Here is a 12166-nt window from a genome sequence, read left to right as displayed (position 1 = left end):
TTCTTAAGCGAAGGCACAATGCTTTCCAGTCATTTGGCACCTTTCCCCATATTTATAGATGATAGAAATACAGTCAGTTCTGACATAATGCATTAGATCTGTTCTCGTGAATCTCGCATTAGAAAAAAAAACTATGCAATAGCTGTGCTATTTACACTGAAGGGGCCGGAATTGTTATAACCAATACAGGTAAGGAAAGTTTGCTTTCTACAAATAACAACCGAAATTTTTCAATTGTGTAAACGCCAATTCATGTTGAAGAAAGTTGTTATAGCAGAAGTAAATATTTCTGCAAGGAGCCTTGCAATTTCCTCCCTAACTTCCCACAAACTTCTGGGATCAAGTCCCAGAGATTTATCCACATCTACATTTTCTAAGACCTCAATCTGAATTGTTTTCAAACATCAATATTTATTTCCTCGAGTTCTCTAGCCTCTATTTCTTTCTCCACAGTAACAAGAGGTGGAGGAGGCTATGAAGCAACATCAGAGTGGAAAGGCGCCCGGTCCTGATGGGCTTTCCAGCGAATTCTATGAGGAATTTACAAGCATATAGTCAGGCCTGATACTCAACATGTTCAAAGACTCATACAGTCATGATCATCTCCAGCCATCTAAGAGAAGCCAATATTTTGCTTACTCTTAAACAAGGGAAGGTCCCGGAGGATTGTGCTTATTACAGGCTCATTTCCCTCTTAAATGATGACTTTAAAATCCTCTCTAAGACTCTTGTGTTAAGGCTGGAAACTGTGTGACCTTCTATTGTTAAAGAGGATTAGACGAGATTCATAAAGGGCCGCAGATCCTACAATAATGTTAGGAGGCTGCTTAATGTAATTCAAGTGTGTCAACACCAGTCAATACAGGGATTGGTGATACCTCTAGATGCAGAGAAGGCATTTGACTGAGTTGAGTGGCCATACCTTTTTTTATACTCTAGAGCAGTTTGGCTTGGGCGAAGCCTTTATAAGATGGGTAAAGGTTCTCTACAGTGACCCTCTCACTGAGGTCATCACCAATGGGGTATGATCAAACAATTTTAGCATTTTTAGGGGCAGCCAACAGGGCTGTCCCCTTTCGCCATTGCTTTTTACATTGGTGATTGAAGTATTGGCGGAGACGATTCATAGGGATCCCAATATATCGGCTCCCGAAGTGGGGTCAAAATTACATACGATTTCGTTGTACATGGACGATGTCCTCATTTTTTTTGTCAAATCCAGCAGTTTTGGTGCCTCACCTGATACAATGCATCAGTGCGTTTGGCACCTTTTTGGGGTACAAGATTAATTTTGCTAAATCAGAGGCTATGCCTATGGGTGGTCTTATGAATGGGCTAGGTCTTGAGGGCGAATCTCGATTCCCATTTAAGTAGTCACGGGGGAGTTTTATGTATTAGGGCGCATTCATCACTACAGTTCTTGATCGGTTGTTTAAAGTAATTTTGTTCAATTATTTGACAAAATGAAACAAAAGATGAGAGGTGTTTCCAGTCTCATGGTTAGGTTGGATAGCACTTATTAAGATGAATATTCTCCCCCATTTATTGTACCCTACACAAATGCTCCCCCTGATTTTTTTATAAGTGAATGTTCAGGAGACTGAACGGCTGGTTCATCTCTTATTTGGCATCATACGTGGCCCCTTATTAAACTGGCTAAACTGCAATTGCCCCAGACTGGAGGGAGTGGATCTTTCAGACAGTAAAAACTATCAACTAAACTCACTTTTATCTTGAGTGAGTGACTGGGCTTGTGGGGACCTCTTTCAATCTGGTTAAATATTGAAACCTAGATTAGAGTGGTGCTGGAAAAGCACAGCAGGTCAGGCAGCATCCGAGGAGCAGGAAAATTGACGTTTCGGGCAAAAGCCCTTCATCAGGAATAGAGGCAGAACGCCTGCGAAGTGGGGAGATAAATGAGAGGGGGTTGGGGTGGGGAGAAAGTAGCATAGAGTACAATAGGTGAGATGGAGGTGATAGGTCAGAGAGGAGGGTGGGTGGAAGGTAGCAAAGAGTAGTTTCAGGGCAGAGGAGATGACCTGGGGGTTGCAGTGAGAGAGAGAGACACTCACTGAGATTCTTGTACAGTGAGGAGGAAAACTTCTTCAAGACAGGCATCCTTGCCAGAGGATTCGCAGTAGGGTTAAAATCAACGAGGTAAAAACAAGGACTGCAGATGCTGGAAACCAGAGTCTAGCCCGAAACGTCGATTTTCCTGCTCCTCGGATGCTGCCTGACCTGCTGTGCTTTTCCAGCACCATTCTAATCTAGACTCTAGTTTCCAGCATCCGCAGTCCTTGTTTTTACTTAGATATCGAAACCTCTCAGGCAATGTGCCCCCTTACAAGCTTGCTGTTTTTGGACAAAATGAAGACAGTTAAGGAATATTGCCATAACCCAATAGTTATCAATCCTGTTAAAGCACGGAGGGCAATTCGGCAGGGGGAAGGCAATATTGGCAAAACATCTTTTCTTATACTTGTGGTGGGTATGCCAGGTTTTCAACCAGGGATGATGATTCAGGATTCAAACATTGGGCAGCTAGAGGTGTGTAGTGCAGGGGTGATTTATTTGAGGGACGTACAATGATGTCCTTTGATCAGTCAGCACAGAAATATGGGTTATCTAACAGGGACCTCTTTCATTTTTTTCAAGTTAGGGATTTTATTTTAAAAAAACTACACTTTTGACTGATTCCTACAAATCTGACAGAGAGGAGGGTGCTCAGTACTGAAAGTACGCTTTCTGTCAGAACTTTATATCATCAATTGGGGAGTGCCCCCTCAGGTGAGTTCAATTGACTTTACACGGTTTGGGAGAGAGAGAGCTAGGCGCTGAGGCCTCCTCAGAGGCATAGGAAGATATTTGGGAAAATGCAAGAAAGATATCAACTTGCAATAGAACCCATGCTTTACATTTGAAGATTCTCCACAGCGTCCACTTGGCTCTGGATCGTTTGTCAAAATTTAAACCAGAGGTATCTTCAACATGCCCCAAGTGTAAAGTTAGTATGGGCACTCTTACCCATTGTCTCTGGTTCTGTGGCAGGCTTCAAACATACTGGAATGTTGTGGCGGGTGCAAAGGAGGGGATTTAGGGTGTAAGGATGGAGAAGGACCCGATTTCTCTCCTTCTTGGCTTGCCCAGTGTGTTCCCTGTAGATGCGCACAAAAAAAAACTTTTCAACATCCTCACTTTCTCTCCAAGAATATCTTGTTAGGTTGGGTGTCTGAAAATCTCCCAGGCCTGTTGGGTTGGCGAAAAGATTATTATAGAGCATATCTCCTTGAATTTTCTTACAAGTGTGGTACACCACAAAACTGAGAATTTCTATAAAACATGGTGGCCCTTTTTGAAATGCCTGAACACAGATTTGTCCGCCACACTAATAAGGACTTTTATATAACCATAACGATTGTGTTTTAGGAGTCCAATATCTAGAGAGGGGGAACTGCGAATGCATGAATACGTGACAATTAATGCTCTCAATATTCAAAGGTTAGTGTTTTGTTTTGCTGAGTTGTATTATTATTATTAATAATAATGTTTGTTGTTGGTTATTATTTAAGTAGTTAGGTCTTTTTCATTTCTTTGAAATACATATTTATACATTTGTACATGAGGGCGTTTTGGTTTTTTTTTAAAAACTTTTTTTGGTATTCTTTCTTTGTACTGTTTTGAATTGTATTGCTTTGTATTTATTGTACATGGTGGCACAGTGGTTAGCACCGCTGCCTCACAGTGCCAGAGACCCGGGTTCAATTCCTGCCTCAGGCAACTGTCTGTGTGGAGTTTGCACATTCTCCCACAGTCCAAAGATGTGCAGGTTAGGTGAATTAGCCATGCTAAATTGCTCATAATGTTAGGTGAAGGGGTAAATGTAGGGGAATGGGTCTGGGTGAGTTGCTCTTCGGAGGGTCGGTGTGGACTTGTTGGGCCAAAGGGCCTGTTTCCATACTGTAAGTAATCTAATCTAATCAATATTAAAAAATCTATTTTTCAATAAAAATAGATTTTAAAAAAAATAGTACAGCACAGTACAGACCATTTGGCCATCGATGTTTGCTGACCTTTTATCCTACTCTAAGATCAAACTAACCTACATACCCTATATTATATTATCATCAATGTGCCAGTCCAAACATCACTTAAACATCACTAATATATCTGACACTACCACCACTACTGGCAGGGCATTCCACGCACCCACTACTCTCTGTGTAAAGAACCTACCTCTGTCCCACGAATCCTGCCTTTAACTCTGTAATCTGCATTAAAATTTGACCTTCCAAATCACTTCACTCGTTTCCAGGTTGAACTCCATCTGCCACTTATCAGCCCAGTTCTGCATCCTGTCAATGTCCCATTGCAACATGCAACAGCCCTTTACACTATTCACCACTCCACCAACCTTCATGGATCATCGACAAACTTACTAACCCACCCTTCCACTTCCTCATCAAAATCATTTATAAAAATCAGAAAAAGCAAAGGTCCTAGAACCAATCCCTGTAGGTCACCACTGGTTACCGAGCTCCAGAATGAATACTTTCTATGTACCACCACCCTCTGTCTACTATGGGCCAGCTAATTCTGTATCTAGAAAGCCATATTTCCCTGTATCCCATGCCTCCTTACTTTCTGAATGAACCTACCATGGGGAACCTTATCAAATGCCTTACTAAAATCCATGTACACCACATCCACTACTCTACCTTCAACACTGTGTTTTGTCACATCCTCAAAGATTTCAATAAGGCTTATGAGGTATGACCTGCCCCATGCTGACTGTTTCTTATCAAACTATCCTCTCTTTGCTTTCCTGATCTCCACCTTAAGAATACCCCTGCATTCCTTACACTGTTCAACAGATTCATTTGAACCCAGTTATTTATATCTAATACAGAGGAACCTCGATTATCCGAATATTGGATTATCCAGCAAGATCACAAGGTCCCAATGCTCGGCTAAACTATGTTATCCGGCATTTGATTATCTGGAACTCGATTAACCAAATGAAATACTGTCTGCCCGTGTCCTGCGGATAATCAACGTTCCTCCGTATATGATTCTTTTTTGTTCTTAAGTAGAACCTCAATGTCCTTATTCATCGTTTCAGGGCTGAGACAGGATCATTTTCCTTAATCAATCAATCAATCTTCTAATCGCACATTTCTGATTAAAAAAAATTTCAACCTGATGCATTAGTAAAATAGGAATTGCAGATTGAGGAGCATTCTGACAAAACGTTAACGGTTTCTCTTACCTCGGATGTTTCCTGACCTGAGTATTTCCAGTAGTTCTTCCCATATATTTCAGGTTTCTAGCAACTAAATTTGCCACAAAATTTCCGATGTTCAGAATCAAGAATTTAAGAGGATTCTTATTTTTAGAAAAGATAATTTCCTTGGAGCAGGCATCAAGATCATATAACTAATGTTCCCAAAATATTGAAGGGAACTGACAAGCTTGAACCAGGCAAATCAGATATAGCAATGGGTTCAAATAGCACTAAAACAGTAGTTTCAAATTAGGAAAGCTCAGGCAGAACATATTTGACTAAAGCACTGAAGAGCTGTGCAGGAGGTTAGCAGAGAGGAGTTGGAAGAAGACAGTCCCTGCCAGTTCAGGAAACATTGGATGCATTTCTGGCAATAGATGAGATTTGAGATATACTGTGGGGGGAAAAGCAGGATAGGTTTGTATTTTTCCAAGTGTATTTAGTTTGTGTGCATATCCTTTTTTAAGTGTTAAGAATGTAGCAAACATGCCTACTTTCGGATTGATGCACAGCAGTTGTAATGGTCAGGGCACAAACACAGAGAGCTTGATAATTCATTTTAATGTTGTATAGAAGCTTTGAAATATCAAAGCGATTTGCAGTTGATTTGCATTATTCCAATGCAATGATATTAGTGGACCTTATTCATGCTTTACTCCTCAATGGGATTTAGCTGGTTATTCTTCAAGAGTGATCATTCTAATGTGGTATTAATTTAAACCATATGATCATAAGACTAGTCTGGACTACCAAGTCAGAACTCCAGGCTAATGTAATGGGTACATGGGTTTGAATTCCATCATGGCAGGTAGTGGGATCTTAATTCAATAAAAATCTGGAATGAAGAGGCAAACCATGTAACTACTATCTATTTTCATAAAACCCATCTGGTTCATGAGTGACCTTTAGGAAAAGATATCTCCCTGCCTTAACTGATCTGGCCTATGTGTGACTTTAGAACCATAGCAATGTTATTTACTCTAAACAATTACAAAAGAGCAATAAAGGTTGGCCTAGCCAGGAATGCCCACATCCCATGAAAGAACTACACAAAAACAAAAGAGCTGGAATAGGCCATTGTCCTTATATTCCCGAAGGTTAATTTGTGTTGGGATGCTGATATACGGGAGACAGACCTGTTGTTAGGGATGCCCATGACTGAGCAACACGAAATGGCTGACGGCTGCCTTTTGCTAATGCAGCAGAACATGGCTGACTGTAGTTACAGGGCTTGGGAAAATATTTGCTTAATGTAGTCTACACAAGTAGAATAGCTCTGTTGACCCAAGGTTACTGGACTGAGATAGAATGTGCAGCTGCAATTGCTTATGCATAAGACATAGATAAGAACATTTCACACACATTAGTGCTCTTGAATTATTTAATCAATATGTTACAATATTAAGAGTAGGTTTTAATTAAGACTCCAGATAATCATAGATATAGGTTTGAAGAAATTATAGAATCATTTATATACAAGAAAAGTCACTAAAAGCATGATAGGAAAAGGTTCAAACCAATTTCAGACAGTAAAAGCAGCCCCCCATATCATTACAGGGAGAAATGAATCGTAGGTACACAAATTAGCAGACATTGAAATGTGGATTGAATGAATACATTAAGAACATTAGGTGTAACCACATAACTTTGTTGAAACGGATTTAAAATCAATATTCTTTTGTATTTCCGGTGATGAAGAATTTAAAAGGTCCTGAAGTAATAGGTGATTATCCAATTAATTGGCAGTGAACATGGTGTAGCTGGGCCAATGTTACTTGAATAAAGTAGCCATTGTGAAAAGCCTCAAGAAGGGAGATAAGAGAATTTGGGAAACATCATGAAGGACAAGTGGTGGACCACAAGCCTGTCCATCTCTTTGTCATTCAGTGATATAATTAGCTTAATTAGAAATACATTAAAATTGCTGAGGCAAGCTTGAACTATATAAAATGCTGTACCAAACAGCGAATTTCAAAGGGATAACTTACTGCTGTGACCAATCATAATCAAAAGGGGAGATGTGCGTGCTCAAAGTTTAAACTGTATAAGTTAAAACATTCGGAAGCCTTTTGTGTGCCTTACTGCTCTGAGAAACAAAGCTGTACGAAAACGTAAAGTTGCAATAAAAGTTACCTGACACCATCCCTCAACCCAGACTCTTCACTGGGAACTATGAAATCTAATAGCTGTGTTACCAAAGCTTATAAGCCATTTACCATGGCTCAGGATAGTTAGCAAGGATAATAAGGAGTAAAAGGGGAAGGCATCACACCTAAGCAAAATTCTACCATTACAAGTCGGAATCATTTCGCTTAAATAGCATTAGCATTCCAGCACAATCAATTGTCCACTTATAATCAGCAAACTCAGGGTAGCCTAAGATTCAGAGACAACCCCAGAAATACAAACTGAGACACAAAGGGTAGCTCTCACCTCACCATCTGGGATTGCATCAAGACCTGATTCAGTCACAGAGGCTGTGTCCATCTTGTACGTCTCAAGTACGACATCGCCCACAGAAGTGGTTGCGGTTGTTAAGGTAACAGAAGGAGCAAGACAGTTACTATCACAAAGGAGAGCTTCATGTTTCAATGTGATTGGCTTTAGATCAGAGCCCACTGACCAGGATTCACACTCCATATCTGCAGAGAAAAATATGAAAAAGAATTTCACAGATTTTACAAAGTTTGACAGCTGTTAAAAAATATAAATCAGTTTCATATTTGAAAGGACTTTATTTATAGCATTGGGAACGATTTCCATGTAATCATCCAGACAGTGTGTAAAACCTTCTATGCTATTTACTTTTGTTCATCAAGTCATAATGCAAATTCTTCAGATTTACTGTCCACATCTGGAACAGATCTATCAGCACAAGAGTTTACATCCAAGAGGCACTGTGAACCCTCAGGAGAACTTATTCAACTACAATCTGTAGTTTCACTATCCAGCATGTTCCTCACTCTACAATTACCTTCAAGACCTTGTTTCAATGATCAATGCATTCTAGAAGCAGCACCAGGTATATCTAAATATGTGGAGTTAATCTGACAATAGAGGACTGTGTGTATGTCAAACAGCAGAAGCAGCATATGATTGTGTAGAGCTAAACAATGTTAGAACCAGCCAATTGGATCTGCAGGTTCTGCAGTCATGCCACAGCAAATTGTGAATGATAGTTGGCATTTAAACTCACTGGAACAAATATTGCCAACATCAATAATGGGAGAGCCCAGCCCATCTGTTCAAAAGACAATGCTAAAGAACTTGCAGCTATCTTCAGCCAGTGATGTTACTGATTGGATGACTTACATCAGTCTCCTCCTGAGGGTTCCAGCCAAACGATAAATCAAGAAATAGCTGAAGCCACTGGATATTGTAAATGGCCCCTGACAATATTCCAGTAACAACAATGAAGACTTATGCTCCAGAACTAGCTGCATCCCGAGCCGACCTGTTCCAGTTCAGATACAACATTGGGATCAAGCCAACAATATGAAAAATTTCCTGGGTATGTTCTGTACACAAAAAGCAGGACAAATCCATTCCAGCCACAAATACCACTCTAGTGTACTTTCGATCATCAGCAAATTGATGGAAGCTGTCAAGCAAATTTACTCAAAAAAAAAAAGACACAGCTCACTGGCCTTCATTTGGGTTCTGCCAGGCCCACACAGTTCCTGACCTAACTATAGCCGAAGTTCAAGGATGAGAAAAGGGCTGAACTCCAGAAGTGAAGAGTCAGTGACTGCCTTCAACATCAAGGCAGCATCTGAGCGATGTGGATCAAAGAGCCCTAACTAAACTGGGATCCATGGGAATCAAAGAGAAAATTCTCCATTGGTTGAAGTAAAATCTAACAAAACAGGTTTGTGGTCGTTGGCGGTCAGTCACCTCGGCTCCAAGAGTTCCTCAGGACAGTATCCTAGGCTCAACAAATTTTCAGTGGTTTCAATGACCTCCATTGTAAGGTCAAAACTGGGAACATTAGTTGATGATTGCACAACATTCACCATTACTCACACCACTTCAGATACAGAAGTTGTCTGTATCCATTTGCAATAAGAACTGGACAAAATCCAAAATTAGGCAGATAAACAACAACTAACATTTTCACCACACAAATGACAGACTATGACCATTTTCAACTGCAGACAATCTAACCATCACCCCTTGACATTCAATCCGATACTATCAACAATCTGGGGATTGCCATTGACCAGAAACTGAACTGGACTAGCCATATAAATACAGTGGTTACAAAAGCAGGCCAGAGGTTGGGAATCATGGAATCATCCTTATTTTTGTAACCTGTTCCAGTCCCCACTTGATATCCTATCACTGTTATCTCACCTCACAACTGTACACCCTTCCTTTTTTTGTAATCTCCTGCAGCCCCTAGAAACCTCCCAACTGTGTAAACTTCGCCAGCCACTATACACCTCCCTATCTCTGTAACCTCCCTCAGCCTCTACACTCCTCCCTATCTGTCACCTCCTCCAGCCACTACACTCCTCCCAATCTCTGCAACTGCCTCCAGCCCCTACAACCTTCCCTATCTCCAACCTCCTCTATCCGCTACACACCTCACTAGCGGTGTTCGTTCCTCCAGACTCGACACACCTCCCTATTTTTGTAAGCTGCTCCAGCCCCTACACATCTTCCTGTCTCCATAACCTCCTCCTGACACCTGAAAACCTGTCCACCATCTATAAAGCACAAGAGCAGCATTCCTGTTTTTCCTTCTGCACAATCCTGAGGTCAGTGTACAATTGCAATTTCCAGAATTGGAAATTAATATTGACACACTGATTATTGTGTGTAGAATATCGTAGCAGCTTAGAGGGAACGCTGGTCAAGAGTGTGATGGAACAGTCTCCATTTGCTTGGATAAGTGCAATCCCAACATGCTAGGCTTGTCGCCATCCAGGATAAAGCATTCTGCTTGACTGCCACCACATCCACAAACATTCATTCCTCCGCCACTGATACTCACTAGCACCTGGATACACCATGTACAAGATACATGGCTGAAGTTAATTAAGGCTTCTTGGGAGCACGTTCAAGCCCTTGACCAAACCATCTAGAAGGACAAAGGCAGCAGATTCTCACCAAAGGCACTCACCATCCTGACCTGGAGATATACCACCATTACTTCAATGTTGGTGGGACAAAATCCTGGAAACCCCTTCCTACAACTCAGTGGATGTACCTGCACCAAATAGCCTGCAATGGCTCAAGGCGGGAGCTCCACTACCACTTTCGCTAGGGCAATTAGGGATCTTCTCGGAAATGGAATCCAGGATAATCTATCACCCAAACACCTTCCGCATAATGGCTGCCAACCATCACATTGTCCCCATACTGTACATACTTAATTCCTGTCTTTCTGTTTATTTCAAACTGGAGCCTTTTAAATGACTATGTCAATGCTTCAAAACTCCATGCTCGGTTTGGAAGTTCCCAACAGCAGTCCATTGGGAGCTCGCCACAGGTAAGCGATTATCCCAGAATTCCAGGAATACTCATTGACTCGTAACACGTAACTGTTCCAATCAGATGTTCTGCAGCTCAACATTCTTCTGCTAAGCCACAGAACAGAAATATTCATTCCTGGTTGTGATAGAGTGCAAGTACTATATTCAACAAAACAGTTGGTAATACACACCAGCCAACAACTTGTTAAAGTCGGATAAGACCTCAACTTCAAGACACACTAGATATATTGCTTTACCTCTCGCTGTAGAGGAGTATGGGAGTAAAAAAGAAAATTAAATCAGTTTCCTTATTTGGCTGTGCTGGTGAATGATGAAACAAGATCTGTCTTGTGATTTTTCTCTCCCAGACTGAAAAGATCTACAACTGTAAAATATCAGACTGCTGACAAAATCTTCCCCATCTATTCTCTGTAGAAGGCCAAAATGGAATAACACCATCTCCAAGTTTAAGCCCAGACAACAAGTTATCTGGTTATTCAAGCAAATGGACCATTATAGCTCAGCTCTGTCCTTGGAAGCACGGGTCACTGGGCAGTATCAGAAAAAGGAACTGCTCAATTTTTAACTTGTTAAACCAGACCCTGGAGGTCAAAACATCACCCTTACCCAGAGGCCAACTGAGCTCAGAAAACTTGGCAAAGCCCCAAGGTCGTACCTGTTGGAGCTCATTCTGCAGGCCTCCTGGATGGACATTTAGCATTCGACAAGTAAATGTATTTGACTTTCTCCAAAATAGAATCTAGGGTAACATCAAAATACCAACTAAGCACTCTCATGCAGATGCAGGACTCTACTATTGGAGACTCCAGGCTTATTTTGAATAAATCCCAATTCTACCAGTACAGCTCCCACACAATGTTCTATACTGCAGAATTAGATTATTCAAAATAGTTCCAATTTGTAAACAAAGCAACTTCCAGCATAAATTAAAACATAGAACATGGAATATGGAACAGTACAACACAGTACAGGCCCTTTGGCTCAATGTTGTGCTGGCCTTCTATCCTACTCTAAAGATCAAACTAACCTGCATACCCTTCATTGTACTAACTTCCAATGTGCCTATTCAAAAGTCACTTAAATATCGCTAATGCATCAGACTCGACTACCACTACTCGCAGTGCTTTCCACCACTCTGAGTAAAGAATCTACCTCTGACACCTCCCCTAAACCTTTCTCCAATCACCTTAAAATTATGGCCCCTCATGATAGACATTTCCGCCCTGGGAAAAAGTCTCTGGCTATCCACTCTATCTCTGCCTCTCAATATCTTGTCCACCTCTACCAAGTCACCTCTCACCCTTCCAATGAGAAAACCCTTGCTCCCTCCATCTTTCTTCATAAGACATGCCGTCCAGTCCAGGCAGCATCGTGGTAAATCTCCTCT

General features: G+C 41.1%; 1 protein-coding gene across 2 annotated transcripts in view; it reads right to left on the bottom strand.

The window, feature by feature from the left end:
• The window catches only part of creb3l2 (cAMP responsive element binding protein 3-like 2), a 100503-nt gene that overhangs the window by 60783 nt on the left and 27554 nt on the right, over positions 1–12166 (bottom strand). For both annotated transcript variants that reach the window (XM_087997516.1, XM_043708944.2), the window contains exon 3: positions 7715–7923. In XM_087997516.1, coding sequence (XP_087853642.1) covers positions 7715–7923 — 209 coding nt within the window. The remainder of the gene's footprint in view (positions 1–7714; positions 7924–12166) is intronic.

Source organism: Chiloscyllium plagiosum, unplaced genomic scaffold (assembly GCF_037043375.1).
Source record: "Chiloscyllium plagiosum isolate Xiang-an unplaced genomic scaffold, Cpla_swu_hap1 HiC_scaffold_19, whole genome shotgun sequence".
NCBI classification, from domain to species: Eukaryota; Metazoa; Chordata; class Chondrichthyes; order Orectolobiformes; family Hemiscylliidae; genus Chiloscyllium; species Chiloscyllium plagiosum.
The sequence above is the reverse complement of the archived record's forward strand: the minus strand, read 5'-3'. Positions and strand labels throughout refer to the sequence as shown.